This window comes from Silurus aristotelis, assembly GCF_946808225.1.
Source record: "Silurus aristotelis genome assembly, chromosome: 12".
In the NCBI taxonomy this organism is placed as follows: domain Eukaryota; kingdom Metazoa; phylum Chordata; class Actinopteri; order Siluriformes; family Siluridae; genus Silurus; species Silurus aristotelis.
In genome coordinates, this window is record NC_139585.1 from 20,567,133 (window position 1) to 20,579,170 (window position 12,038).

The window sequence follows — 12,038 nt, forward strand, 5'->3', positions numbered from 1 at the left end:
TCGAAACGAGCGTAAAAGGTGTTTAGCTCGTCTGCCAGAGAAGCGTCCGCATTCACCATTTTAGAAGATGGTGTTTTATCGTCTGTTATTGTTCTTAGTCCCTGCCACAGGTTCCTAGAGCCACCATGTTGAAACTGTGACTCTAGTTTCCTCCCGTAGCGCCGTTTTGCTTCCTTCACCGCTTAAGTGAGACGCAGCCTTTGTACTCGTCCATGTCCCCGGTGGTGAGCCCCGTGTTGTAGGCAGCGGAGCGGGATTTTAGAGCGTCGCGGATGGTTTTATCCACCCACGGCTTCTGGTTGGGAAACGTTCTGATAGTGGTTTTCTGCACTGTATCATCAGCTAGTTTCCCGATTAATCCCACAACCGCTTCCGTAAACATGTTGACGTCATCAGAGCTGCGCCGGAACATGTCCCAGTCTGCGTCATCCAAAGCGTCCTGCAAAGCGGCCACCGATTGGTCAGTCCAGCGCGCGACCTCCCTCTGAACCGGAGCTTCCTGTTTCAGCCTTTGTTTGTAAACAGGCATGAGGAAGATGGCGGCATGGTCCGATTTCCCAAACGGTGGACGTGATTGTGCCTTGTAGCTGTTCTTGAATGGCTTGTAACAGTGGTCCAGTGTTCTTTCGCCCCTGGTAGGGCAGGTGATGTGCTGATGAAAGTTCGGTATTGCGCGCTTGAGGTTGGCACTGTTAAAATCTCTGACCACAATGAGCGCAGCGTCCCGATGCTGTGTTTGGTAAAGAGTTATTGTCTCATGTAAATCCCATACTGCAGTGTCCGTGTCCGCTTGAGGTGGAATATAAACGGCACTGACAATGACCGAACTGAATTCCCGAGGTAGATAGAAGGGCCGACATTTGATGGTCAGTAGTTCCAGATTTGGTGTGCAGGAGCGTGAAAGAGGAACGATGCTCACGCTGTCGCACCAGTGGTTGTTCACCATCAGACACACTCCACCTCCTCTTGACTTCCCCGACTCCAGTGTTCTGTCCATGCGGTAAACCGAGAAGAACTCGGCCGGCTGGATGGCGTGGTCCGGTACCGCTGGGTTCAGCCATGTCTCGGTGAAGCAGAGAAGGTTGCAGTCCCGAATGTCTCTCTGGAACTTGACCCTTGCCCTGAGGTCGTCGAGCTTGTTCTCCAGTGACTGGACGTTGGCTAACAGGATACTAGGTAAGGGAGCGCGGTGTGCGCGTGCCCTCAGCCTGTTCCTGACGCCGGCTCGTTTCCCTTTAGTGGACGCCGGTACAGGTCGCGTCCTTTGTTCACCCTCAGGATCTCGCTCGGCCAGCATGGGTCCGGGTTTAAAAAACGGCGAAAGGTGAGTGCATTGTACACCAATAGATATAAGAGTGTCTCTGTCATATCTAATGATGTCCATCTTGTGTAGATGGAAGTGTAACTACTTAAATAAAAGTATAAAATAAACAAAAAAAGAGAAAACGTAGCCGGAGCAGTCGTGACGGCAGCCGACCTCACCGGCGTCATCTTGAATCTCTAAACTATAAACTATGGTTTGGATTGCAGTGATTAAAAATGCACAAAATTTACTTCCTTCTGTTTGACATCTATAAATTTCAGCAGCACAAATGTATTTATTTGACTGCATATTTGATTTATATTGAGTACAAGAAACTAGACAGGATTCACACTTTTACAGTGCTGTACTAGTGTTTGTTCATTTCCTGTTTGTTTATCCATTTTCAGAATGTATAATTTTTTGTTTTGCTCTGTCTGTATAAACCCACCAATTAAAGGTTCATAAGATTTACCTTTGACCTGTTTTAGAGAACTAGTTAGTAGAGAATAGAAATTTTATATGACAGATGATGACCACGGGTTTAACCATTTTGCATTCAATGATTTATACGATGAACAGATTATTCATGTGAAACCAGTACAATATATTTTGATCAACATGAACATAAACAACTGATAAATGTAGGAAACAGCAGACACTTGAACACGATCGATTGAATTAATGTACAAAAGCGTTTGCAATTTGATCAAAGCAACAAGAAATATGCTTATGATGAGCACAAATGACTTAATGATGTGGAGACTGAACAAGTAGTTTAGAGAATTTCATTTATGATCTGAGAAATGCTCCAAAGCAACTGAGAAAAACTTTAAATGCCTAAATTAATGCATATGCATACCCATATTATATAATTGTAAGCATTTTTTAAGCATTACCACAACAGGATCCAGAGCTTTATTAGCATATTTTTAACTTCCTGCAAAAATAAAATAAAACTATTTATACTGTACTTGAAAACTCAACTTTTAAAACGAGGGTCCAACAATGAATCAGGTCAATGATTCGCTCAGGAAAAACAAACCCGCTGCTGTCATAAATAGGGGAGGACATGGCTGTGACATGTTTCCTGTATCAGCGCTGCTTAGAAAGCCATGATGTAATCCTGCTTACATGTAATTGCTTGTGATTATCTGTTGCTATGACAACAACTCCAGGCTGAGTTTCAAAGAACCAAGCAATCGTGGATCATGTCAAACCATCAACAATAAAATTTAGTGAATTAAGTAGTTCATGTACAAAAAAAAATGGTCCACAGGTAAAAAAAAAATCAGAAAAGTACAATCTGGGGGGAAAATTGCTTCCTTTCAGTGCTTTATTTCTTTAAATATTAGAACCTGAATTTAAATGAGTGTGAGGTTTATTCAGGGTCTTGGAGAACGAGACATTTTTACGAGATTTAGCACTTTATTATAATTTTTTTTATTTATCGTACAGCTGCTGTTATTTCCTCTCCAACAGTCAGCCAGTCACAAGATTAACAGAAAGAAAGAAAGAAAGAAAGAAAGAAAGAAAGAAAGAAAGAAAGAAAGAAAGAAAGAAAGAAAGAAAGAAAGAAAGAAAAAAAGAGCTGAACAAGTAAATCTGTTACACAGGCATCACTGTAACTGCACCACTGATGAGATGAAAATAAATCCTAATCAAGCTGCACTACATGTACAACAATACAAACATTTACAGACACTCAAAAGAGAAGATACACAGATACATTAAAGAGAAAGAGAGAGTCTAAAAAGGTATAAACAATATACACTGATACAGTACAAGCTAGTTAAGAGAAATATTTACACTCTCCAGAATAAATTAGGCATGTGGCTTTCGTACAGTTCTTTCATATATTCATGTTATGTACAACAAAAACACGTAGCCAACCCGGGCTATGGTTTTTTCATAAATAATAATATTTATAAAAAATAAGAATAATAAGGAAAAAGAAAGAAAGAAAGAAAGAAAGAAAAGTTATGTTTCCAATCTTCATGCAGAAGATTTTTACATTTAATAAGCAGTAAAAGGTTGAGTACATTAGATTAGAGAACAGGAAAGTGTTATACTTTAAGGCTCCACGAGTTAGCAGAGGTAGTCAAATGTACACGTGGGGAGTTGACTTAAAAACGAGGGAGTAAGTGCAACGGACACGTTTGTGCAACATGCAAAAACATTAAACACGATCAAGAAATAATGTGGAAATCTTTAAGGGAACAAATGTATTTTTTTCCACAAATGATCCCACAAGCAAATTCATGTAATTGACAGTAAAGTATTTGTACTTACTGGTGTCATAAAATTAAATAAGTTTAATTGTTAAAAAAAAAGAAAAGAAAAAAAAAGCATTAATAAGAAAAATACAGAAAGGAAAAAAAAATTGCACGAAATATAAAGTGAAGTGGAAATCTGTAGTGCCTTTTCGGTTGGTCGTCTAAATAAACGTAGGAAAACTGTACCTTTCAAAACCTGGCTGTGTTTACTTCTGAGACCGAATAAAACCAGAGCAGCCATTTAAACATTTGGACAATAAATATACTTCTATTAATCTACTCCTATTATTAAAAGCATTTTTTTCAAAGAAAAACCAATGTAGCGTTAGTGTGATGTCAGAGTGTGCTACTTTTCTGTCTATTCAACTGCATGTTAAACAAAAGAAAAGTCAAATAAATATGAATTAAATAAGAATACATGGTGACCAAAATCCAACTGTAGTAGAATAAAAAAAAAATGTGCAAAATATCATCATGCAGTACATAAATATGCGTTTCTCGAGGACAGTACTGTGAAAGATCAGAACTTCAAGATAAACGATTGAGCGACACCAGCGACCACATGCTCACTTCAAGGGTTTAAGCGGCGAAGAGAAAGTAAAGGTGGAGACGGAAGTGGCCCGGAGGTAGTGCGCTTTAATCGATCGTTACACGTCCTAGAACCAGTGTGGACCCTGCTGCAGTGCTCCGTGTTCTGCTCGGTCACTGTGGGCTTCGTGCTGTATACACTCCAACAGCTTGGAGCATAACAGGTGCCTCTATCTGTCCCATGATGCTCATCACTCAGTGTGTGAGAGGTCAAGAAAGGTCAAAGCATGTCGTTTCAGGCTTGATGCTCATTTCGGCAACTTCCGGTTCCACAGCAGGGGAAAGGACCAGGCCGAGGGGGCCGGTGGGGACACAGGGGCAAAACCCAGACATGCCTCTGCCACCCAGGCCTTCAGTCCCAGCGCCAACACAGAACCTGCGGGCACGCACCCACACACACACACACACACACGCATGTTATGTAATGATAAAGAGCACTGCACTTTCTTCAGGGTTTCATAGCACAGAATGTAGGTTATTGGCTCATATTTCATATCGGAGCACAATTACTGTTCATTAATAAGATTAGCGTTGCATCACAAATGTGCTGCAGGGTTAAACATACATCACTCTTTACTCAAGACTTCTGAGGGGTGAGTTAGAGATGCAGTCTGTCTTTTTTATACCATGGCTTTGTTAAATTCTCGATTCTGATCCAGATGGGAATATTTCAGTCAGTATATTTGAATATAATTATATATTAATATTATTTAATTTTATATAATTTTAGTCCAAGGTTATTATTTTCATAGCAACAACCAATAAGAAATGCTGAACTGTGGCCACATAAGTGACGTTTTAAAAAAGTGTAATTGTCGACATGCTTCCTGTGAAGGAATCTGTATGTAATCTAATTATTTTTTATGCATTTATTATTTTTTTGTGTGGAAAAAAAGCATTTTGAGGTAAAGCTGTCATGTTTTCACTCTTCGAGATTGGACTTATTTGTGCTTTCCGTTTTCTCAGTAACTTGACAAGCTGCATATTTCTGTCTTATTTAAAGGAAGAGAGTCTGGTACATTATACTTACTAACTCTTCCCAGAAAAGTGGAGGTTACAATAACAGCAAATAAGGACTAGATTTTAATGGAATGTTCATAAAGCTGCTATGGTCAGGTGTCCACAAATAATTTTTTTTTAAATTAGGGGTTTTTTTTTTTTATAATTTTTTTATGCGATTACCCTAAACTCAAGATCAAACTAACCTCAAGTTATGTTTTTTTTTTTTACAGAACTTAACAAGTAAAGTTCAGCTAATCAAGTTGTTCCAATAAAAAGCACAAAGAAAAGAAAAAAGTAGCTACTAAGCTGTTTGATCTGTGCCTGGTGTCGACGTTCTGAAGCTGCCCTACCTGGCCAAGACTCCATGCACTGCACACACAAACACACACACATCGTCAGGCGTGCGTTCAGTCCAAGGCATCAGGTGGAGGTGGAGCACCGCGCTCCTCCTTACTGTGTGCTGCCTCACTCGAGGCGGGCCCGTTCATCGTCACGCTGCGACTGCGGCCCGTCAGCTTCCAAAGCTCGCTGGCGAACGACACGCACTTCCTCTTGTCCTCACGCCCAATCTAGATCACACACACCCACACATATATACACCCCAATCAGTAAAGAGAAAGAGGAAAAAGCTCTTACATGTATATAATTGACCATGCCATTTGAATTACTTATAGTGAAAGTCATAAAGTGTAATAGAGTACAGGTCAGCAGTATAGTCTCTTGTTTTATACCTGCTCCTTAAGTTTGAGGATGAACTTGCCAGGGCCCTTCCACTTGCTCTGGGCCTGGAACACACACTCATGATCAGGCAGCACTCGCTGAGAGGGTTTAACTGAAGACACCTTCTTCCCAGGAGCTTCACGACCCACCTCCTCCATCAGCACGTAATCGCTGGGGTTCGGGTTGCTCAAGATGCTGACCGAGTACTTTGCTTTGCACAGTGCCTGTGATCAGAGATGCAAACAACAGAGTGCAGATAGGTTTAAAACAGAGACAGAGAATTGACTAAATAATGAATTGACAGGGTCTTTACTATATGTGGAACTCGCAAACCAACCCACATTCTCATTATAGTGCACTAAATTTACATACAGCTATTTCTAATAAGAGCGTAGAAATAATATATTGAACTAGTACAGTCGGCCAGCACTTCTTTTTTTAAATCGCTGATCAACTTATGAACAATAGCCTACAAAAAAAACGTATTCTCTTACAAATAGAATTATAAACCATTAGCTGTTTACCATTATAAACATATTAAATGGTTTCCATTATTATTAAGCCAAATACACTAATGGACACTAATAGGGACCATCTTCACATCTTAATGGTCCCTATTAGGTGTCCAGTAAATGACAAATATGTGAACTAAAAGTTGTCAAAAGATATCAAACATTCCACCAATTAAAAGCAACAAATTATCAGTAGGGACCCACAGAGTTACACTATTACAGTTTCCATTAAAACCAATATAATCTCATATTTGAACCATTACAAATTCTATGAGGTTTTTTATCGTTCTTTGGTTTCAGGAAGGGAGTTCTGACCTGCTGGATGATGTCCTGTGAAGTGCTGTAGCGTGGTGCTTTAATGACCGTTCGCGGTTGCTCTGGAGAAACATCATGAACCTGAACAAAGAACACGTCCTCGTCTCCTCCGCTGTTCACTTCCTCTGCTCTGTCCATTACTGAATTCTTCTCATTCAAGTTCTGTCAAATACAGCACGTTTTATTCACAGCAGGGGCAGTTTGTAATTCAGTAACCATCCAGCAGGGGGAGCAAATAAAGCACTAGTCACAAATAAACCGCAGACAGATAAACAAATACTTCTTACGTTTTCCCCCAGTTTAAACAAATACAAATTATTTTTCCCTTTAAATTTAAATGTAACTAAAAATGTAATACTTATTATAAAAATGCAAGGAATATCTGGTCTTTTTAATGAGCGAATATGAGGAGATTTCCGTGTTGCTCATGTATCAATGCTGAATTATATGTATCAATGCTGAATTATATGATGAAGAACTTTCATTTTTAATGTTACATCCCAGCTTAGTTAGGCCACACAAACAACTCAAATTCTCATTTTCAGATCTACAGCAAAAGCAAATTCCTCAATAGAGTTTTTCTCTTCTCATTTAATATTTAATGAAACAATATTAGATGATATTGAATTAATGAATAGAATAAATCTATTCTGCATGTATTGTATTGTTGCTTATACTAGTAAACATTGTAAAAACACTGTTATAGTTCAAATATACATGTAAATTATCCTTTTTTTCTTCTAATCGGCACAAGAGACACTCTAGTCAGCAGATTTTTTTAGAACAAAGCAAAGATTAAGGGGAAACTAATTAATACCTTTTAATAGACATCATTGTATCTTTAATTATATAGTGGTCCTAAAACTACCACATTTCTTTTTTTTATTTCAGGGTATCATGATCATTTGATATGTGCCGTGAGTCTCCTGAATGAATACAAAGAACCATACTGGAGTGATGCTATTTAAGTAATCAGAAATAAATTCACAGATAGTGCCACAGAGCTTGATTTAGTCAAGTCAAGTCAAGTCAAGTTTATTTGTATAGCGCTTTTCACAACAGACATTGTCTCAAATTTAGCTACAACCTTCTCACACTTTCACCTCAAACCTGCATCTATAAGGGACTATACAGAAAAGGGAGAATATTAAATGTTCATTGGTCGTTAATCATTAATACCCCCATTCACAACTCCAAACTTGTGCATTATTAATGTTTTATAAAATACTGCTATTTGACCGGTTTCAAGCTAATTATTCCATTGATTTGTGCAATTTTTCTAATTGCTTATGCTTTTAGATAGAGTTATTACTTTGCCTAGTGGTCACAAATGAGAACTGCAACAAGAGCTACTAGAGCAGGGTTCCCCAACCACTAAGCCGCAGACCAGTACTGGGCTAGAGAGCAAATAATAACTTGTTTTTGTATTTATTTCATTTCCATTTTATTCACTATCACTGTCTGCAGGGTGTTTTCATTTTAAAAATGACCACTTCTGCCTATGCCAATTTCCCCCATTCATTTCAATTGCAGTTTTTTTAATGCATCAATAACGAAAGCCTCCAAAACCACCCCGTCTCCTTTCGTGAAAAAATTGTCTGCTGTGAAACTGGTCCATAGTGATTGCGTTCCCAAATATGCTGTGGTTAATACCTTCCAAAAATCGTCCAAAAAAAAAAAAAAAAAAAGACAGCCGGAAAAACAGTGACAGTTGAGCTAATTTACAAATACTCCATAACTCCATGTCTTTTAGAGCAAAACAATAAAAATCTGAATTCAATGTAATATGTTTAGCAAACAAAGCCATTAGCTGTCTATGATGTGCTGTATGATCTAAAATGACTGGGCGAGAGAAAGGGAGATTATGGAGTGAATAATAACTGTATATCAGCTATGCTTCTCAAGCCAAGTCTGAGGAAAGAAATGTCTCACTTTTCCAATGCTTGATTTTTTGGGGCTAGATTAGGGCCTTTTTCAAGATGGAAGAACACCAGCTGGATCAAACACGGTTGAACTGAGGTAAGTTTAAACCCACTGAAAATGAGCTACAATCATAAGTTGTCATATCACAGCTGCCATTTATCAGGGTTAAAATTTTGCTTAAAATTGCCAATATCATAGGCACGGCACATGGAGGCACGGCACACTAATTGGCTAAAGCATAGGAAAATAGCGTTCCTTAAATAAAATTAGTTCAACATCGATGTCATGGTTATCATTCTGTCCCACCAAAATCTATAGTGATCAACCTCTGTTCAGTACACAGTTCCACTAAAATACATTAAACATTACTATGATAATGTAAAAAAAAATAATTGTCTTTTATCTAAATTAAACCTTTGTTTACCTCCTCCTTGGCTTTCATGCATATACGGCCCACAAAGCCCTCCTCAGGTTGCCAGCTGTGCAGAACTTTGAGAACCCTCTCGTCAGAAACTAGAGGGCGTTGTTGAGGAACTTTCTTTGCATCACACTTTTCCTTTGACAATGGTATCTTCTCTTCCATCAAGATGTAGTCAGCAGCAGCATTTGGAACCAGCTGGTGGAAGAAAATAAAAGAAAAAAACAGTTATTGTTTCTAGATATCTATACATGAGTCATCCATTCATCCATCTGTGTATGTGTATGTGATTCACCATGTTCAGCAACTGCTTTGCTGTAGTGTGCTCTTTCACGCTGATCACAGTAAAAGGTTCGGGTCCTGGAGCTCCGTGCACGGTCACTTTGTGCTGCTGTGCCGCTCGCCGCTCCTCTGAGCTAAACAGCTGAGGAAAAACAAGTGAACGGCAATAGTTCATTACCAAACACCTCACTGCTAACTTAAAAGGACAGATTGAGCTCAGCAAAGCAATAACAGTGTGAGGAATGCGGAATTATTAGAGCACATGCCATGCAGGTCTTTATGACTTCCTGTTTACATTCAGGCACAGTCATGTAATAATGGGGATTTGGGGTTAAGTCACGTTCGTAAGATGTTAAAATCCAAACACACCGTCCTGTCCCCTGGACATGTTCCATGGCCCTAGACACTAGAGCTCTGACTTCAGTGAGTTGAACTCCACTAATACACAAAATGAATGAAAACCATTTCAGGAATTTTGCTGGTTAAAATTAATGCGCATTAAGGCCTATTGACTTACGCTACTTCTGCTTTTACTACATAATTACCACTTAAACTGTAAAGAGACGAGGTCAAGCAATTGCACCCAGTAAAGGAAAATAATAAGGGCTGTAAATAGGAACGTAATTTGTAATAATTAGTGGAAAGGGAATTAATTGAAATAAGGATTAAACAAAAAATAATTTTCAGGATGCATGTTACACTTATAGAATAAACTCTCTTTCTTACCACCGCCGCCGGTCGTGCTCCACCATCAGGACTCTCCTCCATCCTGCGGCTAAACAGGAAGAGAGTGGAGACCTCCAGTGCCTCATTGTGCTGATTCCTCAGCTGCAGGTGTCTGTAGCCTAAAGCAAAAACGCATGAGGAGAGATGTCACAAGTTAATGCTAAATCTGATTTGGATTTTCTGGAGCCATTTGTATTGCAATAACATTTTCCATCCTGCATCATTATATAAAGCAAACTAATACGGAAGCTCTTGCGACAACCTTAAAAAAATAATAATTAAAAAGGCGCTCTGGTAGAGGTGGTGGAGTTCCTGACCAGGTTTGAGTGCCTTCAGTGGCAGGATCCTCTGCGCGGTGACCTGCGAACTGTTGTTCTCCACTACAGCCAGACGTAGAAATGCCAGGTCTTCAAAGTGCACCTGGAAGGTGAAGCTCTCATTCCACATCGGGTTAAGTGTGTTCCGGTGGATGGGTTTAGTGCGGAAGTGGCAATTGTCAGCTGGCAAGCCGAATACCTCGACCTCCAAGCACGGGCTGCCACTGCTGTTCCCCGGGCACACGTTCTGCCCAGATACCACCTGATAAACAGGAAAGGACAGCAAAAGTGAAGTTACTGCCCACAGCTGTGGACGACAATGTTAAATAAACATAAACAAGTGCATTGCCCTTATGTGCCTAAGGAATAACACAGAACGATTCTAAACTGTAGAGCTTCATATGCATAACCGTGTTTACACAAACTAAAATGTGTATATGGCACCACATAGAAAATCCCATTAGTATTCCTCATTGGTGAGAGAGTGATGGACTGGTTTGTATTCATACTACCAAATAAGTCCAAGACAATCTAGCAGAGGCACCATTATCTTAAATGATAGCTAAACTAAACAACCCTGGATAAATACAATAGAATTTTATACAGTACTACAACTGCCTAAAATTACAAGCTAAGCTGCTTTGAATTTAAATATTATTGTGTGCATGTTACACGTCCATCCATCTATAATACCCTTAACCCAAGCCAATATCACAGCACTAAAAACTATTTGGCCTGAGTCTCGAAAATGATTGTGAAACTAAGATTATTAGCAATAGCAGAGCGGGCATTACAGGAAACACTCTACCAGATGTATCATGATATAGTCTACCAGATGATAATGATCAGTTGTTTGACAGTGTTGTGAGGAAACCATATTAGTACATGCACACTAATTAGTTAAGGTTATTGTTTTTTGTATTATTACAAGATGTATTTTGTAAAAGAAAAAAAAGCACATTTTGACATACGGACAGATCCATAAATATTTGGAAACAAAGTGTTATTTTATGTGTTATGTGCATTTTGGAGATAAAATTGAAGGGACCATTGAAGGGACCAAAAGTCTAGAATTATAAATTCAATTGTCAGTAAAAGTTGGAATACTGTGTAAAATGTAAATTAAAATACTATTATTAGTAAATAATTATATTGTAATTTCAATAGAACACAAAAAAATAGCAAATGTTAAAACTGAGTAAATGTACAATTTTAAGGGAAAAAAGAGGTTAATTTTGAGGATTAAATGTGTTATTCAAATTAAACAGTTGGAGAAACATTTTACAACTAATTCGGTTAATTAACAAATATTGTATCTTGGAGAGGCCAAGTCGTCAGCCGAATCAAAATATTGGAAACAACGGACACCACATCCTTCAGACTAAAGAGGAGGGGGACCATCTGGCTTGTTATCAGTGCCTAGTTCAGAATGATTGTATGGGATTGCATTATTGCCTGTGAAATAGGCGCCTTTCCTATTTGGAAAGGCTCCATCAATGCTAAATGTTATATACAGGTATGCTTCCATCCAGAAAACATATTTTTCAGAGAAGGCTTAGTATATTTGAGCAATGCTAACTGCAGACTTCATCTATAATAATAGCATTACTTTGTAGTAAAATAGTCTAGGTGCTGAACTGGCTTGCCTGCAGTCTAGAC

General features: G+C 38.8%; 1 protein-coding gene across 8 annotated transcripts in view; it reads right to left on the reverse strand.

Annotated features, from left to right (window-relative positions):
* Positions 1-2,607: 2,607 nt before the first annotated feature.
* plce1 (phospholipase C, epsilon 1) overlaps positions 2,608-12,038 on the reverse strand; it is a 76,841-nt gene continuing 67,410 nt past the window's right edge. For 6 of the 8 annotated variants that reach the window (XM_083555671.1, XM_083555672.1, XM_083555670.1 and 3 more), the window contains 8 exons: positions 10,380-10,641; positions 10,063-10,181; positions 9,350-9,478; positions 9,061-9,252; positions 6,714-6,875; positions 5,898-6,110; positions 5,621-5,735; positions 2,608-4,540 (listed from right to left, as the gene is read on the reverse strand). In XM_083555671.1, coding sequence (XP_083411797.1) covers positions 4,413-4,540; positions 5,621-5,735; positions 5,898-6,110; positions 6,714-6,875; positions 9,061-9,252; positions 9,350-9,478; positions 10,063-10,181; positions 10,380-10,641 — 1,320 coding nt within the window. In that variant the 3' untranslated portion in view covers positions 2,608-4,412. Of the gene's footprint in view, positions 4,541-5,516; positions 5,736-5,897; positions 6,111-6,713; positions 6,876-9,060; positions 9,253-9,349; positions 9,479-10,062; positions 10,182-10,379; positions 10,642-12,038 lie in introns of all 8 variants that reach the window. The other 2 variants (XR_014535960.1, XR_014535961.1) reach the window with 1 other exon arrangement.